This window comes from Strongylocentrotus purpuratus, unplaced genomic scaffold, assembly GCF_000002235.5.
Source record: "Strongylocentrotus purpuratus isolate Spur 01 unplaced genomic scaffold, Spur_5.0 spur5_scaffold_20, whole genome shotgun sequence".
NCBI lineage: Eukaryota > Metazoa > Echinodermata > Echinoidea > Camarodonta > Strongylocentrotidae > Strongylocentrotus > Strongylocentrotus purpuratus.
The window spans coordinates 32,214,942-32,229,918 of record NW_022145606.1 but is presented as its reverse complement, the minus strand read 5'-3'; the positions used below and the strand labels follow the sequence as shown (position 1 = coordinate 32,229,918).

The 14,977-nt window shown below is 38.5% G+C and overlaps 1 protein-coding gene across 1 annotated transcript; it reads right to left on the bottom strand.

The window, feature by feature from the left end:
- Positions 1-2,683: 2,683 nt before the first annotated feature.
- LOC105443008 (dnaJ homolog subfamily C member 5B-like) lies at positions 2,684-14,171 on the bottom strand. The gene is made up of 6 exons (XM_030993220.1): positions 13,813-14,171; positions 12,251-12,332; positions 10,827-10,883; positions 9,125-9,282; positions 8,396-8,543; positions 2,684-3,677 (listed from the first exon to the last, which is right to left on the bottom strand). Coding segments are annotated over exons 1-5 (441 nt in total). The 5' UTR covers positions 13,956-14,171; the 3' UTR covers positions 2,684-3,677; positions 8,396-8,542.
- Between the last annotated feature and the right edge of the window lie 806 nt (positions 14,172-14,977).

Sequence of the window (14,977 nt, the reverse complement as noted above, 5' to 3'; positions counted from 1 at the left end):
CATTTGCAAGAGTGTGTAGAGGCTGTAAAAGTACTAAACCTGCCATGACCATTATGCTCATAACCGACTGAAATTGAAAATAGTGTTCAACAACATGCTGGTGGATAAACCTTTCTAAAATTGTAATACATATGACCTCCGAACACAGTTTGATTAGATCTAGATTAACGGTGTGCGCTAGCTAGGCTAGCACTGCACTGGCAATGTATTTTATAGGCCAATGCAAGGCGCAGGCTAGGAGTCATCATCGTAGTTGGACAGCGCGCTAGGCTAGCGCAGCTCAGGGCACTTTTATGGAACAAAATTGAACGTTAAACATCATCTCATTCTATTTGGGTTATCTCTTACGAGGCTATATGTTTCACAGATATGAATATATATACTTACGCTACTGATTCTTAGATAATAGAACGAAATTTTGACAGAAGAAACTCCAAAGCATCCGAGTCCGGATCCACAACACTACTTCAACATCTTAGAAAGATATCGATAACTCTTCGACGAGCTGGATCGATAACTACATGAATGCAGATGTGTCGTCTGGTTCTTTAATGTCTGAGCCCCTGGCAAAAAAAAACCCCGATGGTAATCACAATTTTACCCTTTTTTTTTTGCTTAAGGGGGAAGAGGGGGGTGTTGAGTAGAAAATAAGAAAAAAGGGATTTTATTTTTTAGTGCTCAGTATATTTTGACGAGTTCCACCCCTCTCACTCTCTCTCTCTCTCTCTCTCTCTTTCACTCCCCCACACTGCCGACACTGGTACAGCCAAAGAGGAGCGCGTGAGCAGGAAACCCTCTCCTGAGCGAGTATGTTTTAAAGTCTCATTGCACGGTGCAAAATCACCACCTTATTCTAAAGCCAGATCTTATCTAGTATACTTGGATGATGCAATTTATTTCTAAATTAAAATAGGTTATTTCCTATTTTTCTTGCTCAATTCGCTCACTAGCTCGCAGAATTTAGAATAGTGTAACTGTTTCATCGATATCGCGGCAAAAACTCATGATTCAGGGATTCAGCCTCAACTACTGTATTGCAGCAAGTTTGGCTCGACAAAAATCATCATTGCCCATGCATCAACGCTCCCCTCCCCTAGTATACCTCAACTGCGCACCCCCCCCCCCCACCTTAAGAAAAAATTCATGTAAAAACACGGGATTTTTACCTTTTTTGGAGGTTGCCCCCCCCCCCCCCCCTTGACCGCCAGGGGTGGGGGGGGGGGTGCAATTTTTTTAATTCCCGAGGACTCCCCTCAAAAAAAAAATGTGCTCACTACCCCCCTCCCCCCCCCCAACTGAAATTACCGTTCTGCATTAAAACGACAAAGTAGGAATAAATGCAGTACAAACAATATTATTGCGTACAATGTTTAGTTATTAAGAATAATATAAAATGATTTATTACTTCTGAATACGATAATTATTACATTTCATCAGACAACTTTTTTAAACTTAAAAAAGAGAAGCAACTTTTGAAAGAATTACATGTTTTATAACGCTGAAAAGTTTTGTTATAATTCAATACCTCAGCGCTGATATATACAGTACCTCCACCCAAAATAAATTGAACGTAAGTCAATACATAATTATGGAAAGATAATCTGTGTGTATATACACCATAATACACCATAATAATAAAAATAATAATAAAGCTGTGCAATATTCTGGAGCAAACGAATAAAACCTTTTTTTTTTCTTCTTCACATAATACCCATAACCCAGTCATAACTATCAAATATAGCATTAAGTATTTGAACTGTACATTATAAGATACGTACACATTCTATACTGTGCTTATGCAACCCGCTATACTCCCTCCTCCCTCCCTCCATGGGCGTCAATCCTTACGTAATACCTATTCAAGGGGGGATGAGTGAATAGATCATCCCCCCCCCGAACAATAGGTACCCATTACAGATTTACGCCCATGCTTCCCTCCATCTATCTTTCTATCTCTCCCTCTCCTTATATATATCTGTTCATCTATCTCTATTTCTCTTCCTATCTCTCTCTCTCTCTCTTTCTCTCTCTCTCTCTCTCTTGTGTCCATATCGAATCCATTTCTTTTCTTTCCCTATCACACTGTTACATCTCATTCATCCTCTCATTCTCTCTCTATAAGTGCCCCCCAAAATATAGCAAAATTGGAAGCACAGTTAATGAGGAAATACATTCAATGCACCTGAATGATCGGCCGGGGGGAAGGAACACTCCCCACCTTCTCCTTTTCGCCATTTTAGGATAATTCCAAGGCAAGGCGCTTCACAATAATTCATACCCATTTCCACCATACAGCGGCTGTGTCTTTCACGATGTGTATAGGCCCCTAATTGCGCGACATGGACCCCGTTTTATATCTCTTAATAACACAGTATTGTGTTTAATTTTAGGTTGGGTTTGATTTGATCTTAAACGCTCAAAGATTGTCTTACATAAAGGATGCATGTTTTCCCCAAAATAATTTTCATTTTTGCAACAATAACTTTCTACCAGGCGCTTACGCAGTAACCCCCCCCCCCCCATTATATATATTGTTTTATGCTCAAGGAGGCAAACAAAAAGTGTTCCTCCTCCCCCCCCCCCCCCCCCCCAGCCACTGAACGAAATATCTGACGACGTAATCTTCCAATTTCCGGGGCAAACAAAAAACAAAAAAAATGCTCCCCCCACCTTTTTTGGCATTTTCAACATCCACCCCCCTCCCGCCTTTGAACGACAAAAGCCAGGGCGGGGTAGGGCGGACCCGTCACCCCCCCTGGATTCGCCCATAATTCAAAGACATGTAGTATTATGAAGGGGTGACCAAAGTTCGCGAATATTTGTCTTTTCTTGCACATTTCAAAATATCCAGATCAACATAAATCATGTTCCATACGCCATAAGAATTATCGTAATTTATCATATAATCAGATTATATAACATTCCAAGGCTGTATTTACTTCAAACCAATGATAAGACGAGAATATCGGAAGGCTTTAATACCACTACCGACGTCTGTCAAAAAGTGTGACCTAAGTTCGCGCATGATATTAACTGCCCTCTTGTGATGGGCTTTATTATGTAAACATTCCAAAAAGGAACATAGTTTCATCAGAAGCCGAACTTTATATTGAAACTTTAAAAAAGTTAATAATTTCTTTCTATCATTGAAATTTTGCCCGAAAAAATATACCCTTGTTAAATTTTGCAAAAAAAAGACAATATTTTGTATTGTTTATTTGTTAATGACATTGTAGTCCCTATCTGCATGTCATTTATTTGTATAAAAAGCTTATCATACGTCTCTTTTTTATATGTCAGCCATACATGAGTTCTCGCTCTTTTCTCTCTTTGTCTCTCCACTTTCTCCTTTTAAATTTGTATTCTTACGAAACCCATAGATTCATTGAAATTGAAACATAGATACGGTGGAAGCAGGCGCGCAGGTTCTTTTTTTTTGTGCGTAGGAAATTGGAATTCTAGACGTTAATATCATTCTTTACAACACTGGCTACAGCTCACGACACAGACAATGACGGGCTGACATCCTTTCAGGGGGTTTATTTTATAGACGGATATTGTCGGTCTTAAGGCTATTGGTCTGCTGGATCGGGCATTGTAAAGACATCGTTGTTCACTCCGCCCGAGGCTTCGGGTTGGTTCATCACCGGCTCATCGGTATCTCCTCCATCAGTACTCTGAAGAAGAAGAAGAAGAAAAATATAATTGTAATCGTATTAGAACGCATTGACGCTCGTGTTTCTACGTGAGACATGAAAGAGCATCCCGGGCGCGTCATTTTTTTCTGCGGCACAGATTTTTTTTTTTTTTTTTTTTTTTTTTTTTTTTTTAAGAGGTCTTGATTTAACCCTAACCCCAACCCTAACCCTAAACTTTCCCATAGGCACATCACGCACCTAACCCTAATCTGTACCACAGAAGAAAAAAAAACGCATCCCGGGCTATCCACAGCATTTTTTAGAAGTCTGTAGCATCTAGGATAGTGGAGATAGGTAGGCCGAAAGATGGACATTGTGATGCAAAAGATATCATGTGATAATGTGGCATGGGCATTCCGCTCAACAAGTGGAAACCTTAGTCTGTTCTCAGACAGAAAGAAACTACTTTAAGTGACGATTGGGAAAGCGGGGGTGGCGGGGGTGGGAGGGGGGAGAGGTGACTTCAATATATTATATCAACTTCCATTGCATCTGAGGCCTTTTCCCACAATTCAATCATTTAAATCTACTACACATCTAGACAATTACAAAATTTGTGTTTGAAATGTAAACATTTTTTCTTATGCGGGGGGGGGGGGGGGGGGGGGGGGGGGGGGGGGGGGTTCAGGGTATGCCAGGCTCTGGTTTCCCAGTCACTATTTGATTATTTTTTGAATGTTTACGTTCGAATTGAATTGTAATACGTGTGTTTATTTCTTATAATCTAAATCTAAGAAATTGAGGGGAGAAAAAAGAATCCCCCCCCTGTTGAGCAAAACAAATATAGTGCTTACCCCCCCCCCCCTGTGCCCCCGGCTACGCCAGTGTTAAGTCGAAGACAAAATCATAACCCGACATTTGACGATTCTAGTAACCTCGCTCGCAGCTTTCTGCTCTAAATTGAAAACATTGTGTTATGGAACTGATTATGTATGTTCTTTTTCTTTGGTGTGTTTTTTTTTCTTCTTCTTTTTAGTTTGTATTATGTAAACGATATTGGTTTACTCATGGACCCTAGATTTTTTAACAAAAAAAAAGAGAGAGAGAAAAGAGAAAAGGAGTGACTTTGCCTGGAAACCACACAAATCCACGTTCGATCGCTATTAGTCGTACCATGATACGGACTGGCACACTTTTCTATAATGTCACAGTGTGGTAGATGAAAATTCCACACGGCTGGGCTTTTGTAACAAGGGTAAAAAAAAAGGAAAGAAAAACACGTTTGAAAGAAACATTCTGAAAAGACACGTACCTTGATTTAAATCATTTGTAATGATGTTCACGCTGCTAGGTTTTACATAAAAAAATAAGTCAATATTATGATCATTACTGATAGTAGCCTAGGGAGCGTGGGTGCTTTGTAGCTCAAAAACATGTTCGTCGAATAGATTCTTTAGAACAAAATTTCAATGGAAAACTATTTGGAGGATAAGCATGTTCGAATTTGGGTCTTACTTCGTACCGCTTTGATACAGAAATTCCTCGCTACAATAGTATCCGGAATAGTATACGAGAAAACTCAGACAGACATACTAAAGTGAAGAAAAAAATGGAAAAATATTATGGTTTCTGTTTTTGACACTTTACCTGATATTCAGGTTCACCATCTTAACCAGATTTTAGACAATATGTATCATAAGTATAATTCAGGAGAAAAGTGGAAACCCTAAAACGTAAACACTTATGCTTTTAGCTATGATATGCAAAACTTGACCCTAAGAGGGCTTTTAAACCATTCAGCTGATGTTGAATAAATTGAGAAAACCTGAAATTTACAGATTTTTTGTTGTTGCAGCGTTCTACATTAGTAAAAGAATATCAGATCCTATATGGGCATCAAGTATAATTATGGTGAAATACACGCGAGTCCGTATTTAAATACAGTTGTTGACACTTTTAATGATCACATTAGACTCCTCCGTCCCTGGTACAAAATATTACAGATATGTTTACCTATCAATTCACTTTTTATGAAATTGATTTAGGCTCTGGCATACACTTGGTCTGATACGCATCAAAACGCGTCATGCACAATAAGCCTAGGTTTGTCTATAAACCTTCTTTGTGAATTCGGGCCACAGAGTTTTATGGCACTTTTTAAAAACGCTTGGGCTAATTTATCCGAGGCAGAACAAATATGAATAAGATAAATTATATCATTAAAAAAAAAACCTCTACCATGAAATAGATTTATAGGTCACATTCATTTTGACAATGATGAGCTACTAAAGATATAGGTATCATTTTTTTCGATACGCACTGTATAATACTGCTAAGCTTCTCGGAGCAAAAGGCATTACAATCTTCACTAAAAAGATTGTCGACATTTCGAAAGAAAAAGAAAAAAATACATTGATGGCAATTGTTTGTTATGTTGGCCACACACACCAAGCTTACACAAAACAAATCTGGAGAGCGTGGGTGAGCGGCCCTCAACAGCGTAAGCGGAACAGATTGTAAAGGAGTACAAATACAATGGAACTGAGGGAGTTAAAAATCCTTGTATGTCTAAATTTGGGCATGTTTCTTCGTTTTGCTTCGATGCAAACATGGCTGGAAAAAGGGAACTGTGAACAAAAAGAATCTGACAAACCTAACATAACAGTATTGAAAAAATGATTCCAATAACTAGTCTACAGTCAATGACACTTTTGATTTTTAGAAAAGGTGATATTCACGCTCTCAGAACCCAATGGAGAAGATAACAGGTTATATTTATCCATTTTAACAATTATTCACCATAGGTTATACACTAAGACATCAAAACCGAAATTATGTGAGCAATGTGACATACCCGAACCCAAGCGGATTTTCTCTTATTTAGCTCACGTGGAGAATAATAGTAACCGAATAAATTATGTAGGGAATAAGAAAGTGTGTTAATTTGGGGACCATTAACTCATAACTTGGTCGTTTTTAATAGGCCAATGCCAAATATAACTAATAAAATAACTATTATAATTAGACCAATAGGCTGCACAAACATAATGGCAGAATTGCTTGCACTAGGCACAATTTTAATGGGCATGAACAATAACTGCTATTACGAATGCGTGCAAACAAGCAAAAAGCAGAGGAGCAGTAGCTTGCTCGCATGTAACAATAGCGTGCATGCAGCCTTATGGCAGGCTATGAGTTAAACAAAATCCTTGATTTAGCTCACGCTGCAATCATAAATATAAACCTTTAGGCCATTCAGGAATCATGACTTTTACAATCCGATCGCCTGTCTGATTATCAAGATACTTATGATTGAAAATCGAAATGTCATTTTGCGTTTTCCTAACTGTTTTCATAACACTACAGTCTATTGGGGAAATGAGCATGGTAAAACCGGTCACTCAAGGATTTTTACTTTTTTGAGGCACTTCATGATCAAATATAAAATGTTCATATGGTTGGGTGAAAATTTGGCCAAACTATTAGCCTGCAAGCTTGCAGGAAATATCCTCAAGGCCTCCAAACTTGGAATACATTTACACTGTGCTCCTGAAAGCTTCGCAAGCTTGCATGCAGGAAAATCATCTTGGACTGCAACAGAAAGAAAGCTATTTATAGAAACTTAGAGCGCGCTATTTACGTAGCTGCAGTGACTAATTACAACACTCCATTTTTGCATTGACGAATTTCGTCAATGCCTTGTTTCCGTTCGTTTTCTTCTTCTCCTCCTTCTTCTTCTTCTTTTTCTTTCTTCTTCTTCTCTTCTTTTTCTTTTTCTTCTTCTTCTTCTTCTTCTTCTTCCCTATAAAGAGGAAGAGGAAGAAGAAGAAGGAGAAGAAGAAGAGGAAGAGGCGGAGGAAGAGGAAGAGGAAGAAAAAGAAGAAGAGGAAGATGAAGAGGAAGAGGAAGAAGCAGAAGGAGAAGAAGAAGAAGAAAAAACAGAAGAAGAGGAAGAGGAAGAGGAAGAAGAAGAATAAGAAGAATAAGAAGAGGAAGAGGAAGAAGAAGAAGAAGAAGAAGAAGAATAAGAAGAGGAAGAGGAAGAAGAAGAAGAATAAGAAGAGGAAGAGGAAGAAGAAGAAGAAGAGAAGAAGAAGAAAGGAAGAGGAAGAGGAAGAGAGCAGGCAGAGGAAGAGAAGAAGCAGAAGAAAGAAGAAGCAGAAGAAGAAGAAGAAGAAGAAGAAAAGAAGAAGAAAAGAAGAAGAAGAAGAAGGAGGAGAAGAGAAACCGCAGCTACGCGGGTACGGAGGTAGGAGGGCGGACCCCTCCATTTAGATTGTGGAAGAGAAAAAATAATGACAAATGAAGATGAGAAAATGTAGAAAAAAGGAGAGGAGGAAACACAAGACATAAGCTAATAGGACACCCTCTCCCCCATATAAATAAATTACGAAATAAAACCCGAGCGCAAGTACTTTCGAAAGATTAAATCAAGGGCAGTTTGACTACCCTTTTATATTTACCTCCTACATATTCCAAGTTCGGAATACGGAATACGTCATTGTAATGTTTGCATATTTCTTAGGGACGTACAAGGCTACTATTCATTTACAAGTAAATGAATATTTTAAAACATAGATTAACAAATGAAAACATTCATACACATACAAAATTATTGAAAAAAATAGATAAAATAACCTAATAACAAAACGAATACAAATAAATAAAGGAATAAATGAATTTTAAAAAGAAAGAATGAAAGGAAAACAGAGAAAGAAATGAATAAATGAATAAAAGGTTAAGTAAATGAAACTTACTCCGCCATCTATGTTGGTGAGATCACCATCTTCATCATCTAAATCCGGCACACATTGCCTGAACCGCCCGCAACATCCCCAGAAACAAAAGAAACAACAGCAAACAACAACAACAACCTGTCGCAACGAAGCATATTATTGCCGTGATCTGGGTAGGATGTAAATTAGAGAAAACGATTTTAAAAAAGGGTTTTAAACATGAGAATTACCTCTTGATTACAGGGACTGCCATTATCAACAATCCCCAAATTGTGTATGTGCCCCCCCCCCTTCTACGATATTTTACTTCTCACCATAAGGCTCTTGATCTTTGTTTTGCTTTTTTAATTGCATTGTTTACATTGATTAAATGTTGTTGATATTGATTGTATAATTTAACTTCTTCAATTTCCACAATATCCCTTCCCCACCCACCACCGTCTCTCCCTCTCTCTCTCTCTCTCTCTCAGCTACATTTTAATTCATGCAAGTTATTTCGAAATCTATAGTGACACTCACATATCACTTTAAAATATGAAACACGTAATATTTTATACGCAGTTCTACTATCAATCTTGGATAATACTTTTAAAGAAATTTCTGAGCAATTGAGATCATGACATGACTATCGATTAAAATAAAGTTTGAAATAATATTTGTTTTTACTCTTTCTATCTCTCTCTCTCTCTCTCTTTCTCTCTCTCTCTTTCTATCTATCGCTCCCTCCCTCTTTCCATCTCTTTGGTTTACCATGAAGCATTTGCTGTCGATACAGGAGTCATTTTCTTCGTCGTCAGCATCCCCCCGAAGTTGTCGACTAGGTAGAGGCCTAGTGTTCCGTACTTATCATATACCTGTCTCTTATTCTCGTCCGTCAAGATCCTATGTGCACGGTTGATCTCTTTAAACTAAACCAAAGATGGCGAAAATGAAAGCAATCAAATATCGTATCAATAATGTTCGTGATGGAGTTACTATCAGCATGTCTGAAAAGAGAGAACCCCCCCCCCCCCCCCCCCCTATACAGATGAATGGAATGGTCTAGGACATGTATGAAATATATATCAGTGATGGATATGGATTACTCCATTCAGGCGCGTACACAGGGGGGGGGGGGGGGGGGGGGGGGGGGGTTTGGGGGGTTAACCCCCCCCCCGTTTTTTTGGTAATTTTTTGTGTGTAAACCCCCCCCCCCCCTAAATTTCTCTAAAACCCCCCCCCCCCTCCCCCCTTTTTATTTATTTATTTTATTTTTGTTTTATTAAAAAAAATATATATATATATATATATTCCCATGGTTGACCTAAAAAAGCTGACCTTGCCCCCCCCCCCCAACGGAGCAAAATATCAAATTTCCAAATTTTGAGACCAAAAACACACAAAAAAGTTTCCTCTTACCCCCCCCCCCCCCCCCCCCCCCCCCCCCCCCCCTTATTCAGCGGCTGGCTGGGCTGAGTCGTTGCGAAAAAAAAATTCGGCCCGATTTATAAATGTTAAACCCCCCCCCCCCCCCCACCCCTTGAAAAAATCCTGCGTACGCGCCTGACTCCATTTAACCTAGAGGGGTAAGGATTCATCACAATACAAGGTGATGTTCGTGATGGAGTTACTATCAGCATGTCTGAAAAGAGAGAACCCCTCCCCCTATTCAGATAATTGAATGGTCTAGGACATGTATCATGAAATATATATGAGTGATGGATATGGATTACTCCATTTAACCAAGAGGGGTAAGGATTCATCACAATTCAAGGTGATGTTCGTGAAGGAATTACTATCAGCAGTCTGAAGAGAACCCCCCCCCCCCCCCCTGTACTGTGTTTCATATATAGTGCGTCCCAGAAAAAACAAAACCGAGAATTATCGATGTTTAATCATAAGTTAATCACATTTAACTTTTAATAAATGACACATATTTGGAAAGCGAAGATCCTCCTCATTCATTTGATGCAACTCAATATGATGCATATTTCACGCCTGAGTGATTAAAATCAATTTGGAGAGAGGAAAACGAAAGGTCATTTGGCGGACGATATCTGAATTTCAAAGAGAAAATCACATTTCTAGAAAGTTGAGTTTCTGCCTTTTCACTTGACACCTCAATCAGGAAAAATGAGAACCATGCCCACCCACCCCCCCCCCCCCTCCGCGCACCTACAATTAAAGAGGGGGAATCGTTGACGCTGTATATATGTAGCGCTCGTCATGGGAATAGCATATCGCAGGCTTTCATGGTTTTCAAACATTGATTTCGCACCTCCATCCATTTCAGAACTTTCAGAACGGAAGGGAAAGGAGAAAAAGGAACCTGGAAATAAAAGATGATAACTACCTTCTCACTCCTGTTCCTTTCGGTATCCATTTTCATTTTTACTACATCCGTCTCCACCCTTCCCTCCCTCCCAACCCCCTACTTAATGCACCCACACCACACCATTGCCTGGCAACGTACTCTATCTCCTGCTGAGGGGTCGTCCCTGTTTTTATCTGGATGATGCCTCAAAGCTTCCTGTGTGTAAAAAAAGAGAAGAAAGACATACACTCCTATAAATATTGAGTAAAAAATTGCCCAGCACGAAGTTAATTATGAGTGTATCCATCCAACATTTGAGATACCCCCCCCCCCAACCTAAGATATTTTATATTGTCCGATTAGGGTTAAATTATAGAATAACAAGTCAACGCACAGCGTAGCATCCCCTCGCAGGGTACAAGTGGTCTATAAACATCAGAACAAGTTACCTTCATTGGACTGTACTATTATATGACGAGGCAAGGAAGTTAACCACCTTTTCACATATATAATTAGGTGTTTTGGCATATGTAATGAGCTATGACCTTTCACCTTTAACCTACATACTCAGAAATCGAACTAAAGCTGTACATGTATTTTGATACCATGTACCTTCATATTAAATTTTATTAAAATTCATAAAAAGTTACTCAAGTTATCGAATGGAAACCAGATTCGCATATTTAATGAGCTATGACCTTTGACCTTCATACTCCGAAATCGAACTCGGGCTTTGTTTTGATACCATGAACCTTCATATCAAATTTTCATTAAAATCCGTCAAACAACACTAAAGTTATGGATCGGAAACCAGATTCGCGTATTTAATGAGCTATGGCCTTTGACCTACATACTCGGAAAATGAACTTAGGCTGTGTTTTGATACCATGTACCCTCATATCAAATTTCATTCGAATCCGTCAAACAATACTAAAGTTATCGATCGGAAACCATATGAGTATTTTTTGTCGCATATTTAATGAGCTATGACCTTTGACCTTTGACCTACGTACTCCAAAAGCGAACTTAGCCTGTATTTTGATACCATGTTACCTCTATATCAAATATCATTAAAATCCGTCAAACATTACTGAAGTTATCGATCGGAAACCAAATTTGTTACGGACGGACGCACGCACGCACAGAAGGAAGGACGGACGAACGGCAGCGTTTCTATTTCCCCTCCGACTTCGTCGGCGAGGGGATAATAACTTCAAACTGGGCGACATATCAACTGAGTCGGGTTAAACAAAACTAAGGCGCAAAGGGTGGATACACCAGGCGCGTACGAAGGAAGGGGTGGGGGGTTAACACCCCCCCCCCTCAATTTTTTTTTTTAAATTGAAACTTATTATGATATTTTTTGGTGCTGAAGGAGGCAAAAAATAAAGTGTTCCCCCCCCCCCCCCCCCCCCTCCGCCAAGCCACTGATTGAAATCTCTGACGATGTAATTTTCCGGGACCAAAAGAAAAAAAGAGTGTGCTCTGGACCCCCCCCCCCCCACCTATATATATTTTTCTGTTTTTTCTTATCTCTCTTCCTCCCCCCCCCCCCTACTTTCATATGTTTGTCTTTCTCTCACCTTTCTGTATGCTTTCTTTATTTCTTCCTCTGATGCTCCCTTATTCAAGTTGAGCTTAGCATAAAGCGACTCCCCAGATACACTGAAAATGACATTTAGATCTAGGTAAATCAATCAATAAATAGGTAATTGAATAATTCAATTATGCATTTATTTCATAATCAAAATAGACACTGGTACAAATAAATTGTAATTATTCAGAAATATATCACAATATTGCATACTTGGCCCAGGACAATGGATTTGCCAAAACAGGGCATAAATATATACATCAAACACACCAGCGTACTATATGAGATAATTAACATTAAGGAATATATTAATCAAAATGGAGAAAAACATAGTATCGTTTTTATGACTATAAGAGAATGATGTGTTAGAAATAGCTGTTAAGTAAATATATTGATTCATTAATTTACAAAGAATAATCAAATTATATATACATTTATACATAAATTAATCAATTATTATATATTACTAACTACATAAGATTAGACATTTTCTACATGTAAATGATTTGTAGAGAAGCAACTCCTTTCAACGGATGATCGCAATGGGCACAAATTTTTTCGAGCAAACACACCCACACACACGAATACTACATAGACATTCAAATACCAAACTGATTTTTGTTTTTTTTAAAAGGATGAATTTTAGAATGTTCTAAAAATAAAATTTGTATACCATTTCAAAGAGAAAGTGTCACTATTTCTTTTAATAGAATTGTAGTTGTGCAGGCCACCTCCATCTAAAAAAAGAGTCGGGCTGTATAGTGCCCCCCTCCCTTTATGGAATTACGCCGGTCATCTCAATATCCATGTGATAAAATACCAAAGTTAATCTGATAAATAGTTTGATTTGGGGGTTTGTATCGAGTTCATCATGTAGTGGCACCGTCAGTTACCTCTAGTCTTAATTAACGTGCGTGTACATTACTATAATGTCACTTTTTTCAAAATGTACGACTCAGGAGGGGCTCCTTTTTGGAAAAATATTATCCATAACATGTTTTCATTAGTTCCTAAAGGGAGAAGGCAATTTGGAGAAAAATAAAAAATAAATTATATTTTTGTACACGACCAACGGGAGAGTTGCTCATGACTACGTCACGATTCACTAACGAAACTGCCAGTTTGGGATACGCATATGATAATCTCATATTTTCAAATATTCATTACTCTGTTATTATTGTTTCAATGAACTTATTATTAGGGTTGTATTGCCATTTAAGGGTAACAACGGGATATGTGGAAATTGCCTATTAATGCATGTACTTTAAGTAGAATCAGAAAATGTCTATAATTAAAAATAAAAAAATTTGGTATTCATCTGGCTCATTCGGGTTTGTGGAGTGCCAAGGTATGTTTTCCTAATAAAGTGAAAACAAAATGTTACTGATAAAGCAACGTGATTGTATTGGCAAACAAATCCAAGTAAGTTAAGTTTACTAAATATAAACAAAGCAATAACCAGGCGGTTTCACATTATATTGCGAAACCAAATAAGTAGAAGTTGTGGATCGAGATTGACTCACCAAATAGAGAATAAAACAAAAACAATACCTCATCGATCGGATGTCCCAACCCAGTGTCGTCTTTTCTTTCCCCGACGTCGAGGACGGGTCACCTGTGTCATTTTCTGTCGCATTTTTCTCCGTTTCTTCGGGCGGACCCGCAGTATTGTTGCCGTCCCCACCGAGCCCCATACCTCCGTGGCGTTATAATTCCTAGTTTAACGTTATTCCAAAGAAGAATCCTGACTTATTATGACTGTTTCGCACATCGGACGGTCCAACAGAATGCATTTAACATGTATCTGCAGAATCCCGCGTTGTGGTCAAATCATATTATGTCTATCATACCCAGTGTTAATAATTGTTGCAAAAATCAATCCGTTCTGTCGAAATTTCTCCCTTCTCCACGTGAAGCCATTATTGCATTGACGCTCTTCGTCATTGCTTTATTTTCGTTCACCTTCTTTCCTATTCATATTTGCAATGACGCTCTTCCTCATTGCCCTGTTTTCGTTCACATTCTTTTCTATTCATATTTGTTATGACGCTATTCATATTTGCTATGACGCTCTTTCTCATTGCCCTGTTTTCGTTCACATTCTTTCCTATTCATATTTGTTATGACGCTCTTCCTCATTGCCCTGTTTTCGATCACCTTTTTCCTATTCATATTTGTTATGACGCTCTTCCTCATTGCCCTGTTTTCGATCATCTTTTTCCTATTCATATTTGCAATGACGCTCTTCCTCATTGCCCTGTTTTCGATCATCTTTTTCCTATTCATATTTGCAATGACGCTCTTCCTCATTGCCCTGTTTTCGATCATCTTTTTCCTATTCATATTTGCAATGACGCTCTTCCTCATTGCCCTGTTTTCGATCATCTTTTTCCTATTCATATTTGCAATGACGCTCTTCCTCATTGCCCTTTAAATGAAATAGAAATTCAAATTTAAATAATCAATCTACTGCACGATAAATAATCCAGAATGAATTATAGCCATGTTTTATCGACATACGATTCCCATAGAAGGTCTCAAGATTAGCTTTAACCCCAGATTTATTATTCTAGTTACCAAACCGAGCAAACGGTTGTCTTTTAGTTGGTTCTGAACCGCATCTACATAAAAGTGGACAAGTTATTTGTGCCTGGCTGGACAAAGAAGTTTTAAGTGATGGAGTCATATCTAGCTCATTTCCCTTTGAACCATTTTT

Bases quoted from the DNA above. Each gene is read 5' to 3' on its own strand.
- LOC105443008 (XM_030993220.1), bottom strand. From the start codon at position 13,955: ATGGGGCTCGGTGGGGACGGCAACAATACTGCGGGTCCGCCCGAAGAA. The intron at 12,333-13,812 runs GTATTGTTTTTG...TGTCATTTTCAG, and splicing joins TGGGACATCCGATCGATGAG to TGTATCTGGGGAGTCGCTTT. The intron at 10,884-12,250 runs GTGAGAGAAAGA...TTTTACACACAG, and splicing joins TAAAGAAAGCATACAGAAAG to GAAGCTTTGAGGCATCATCC.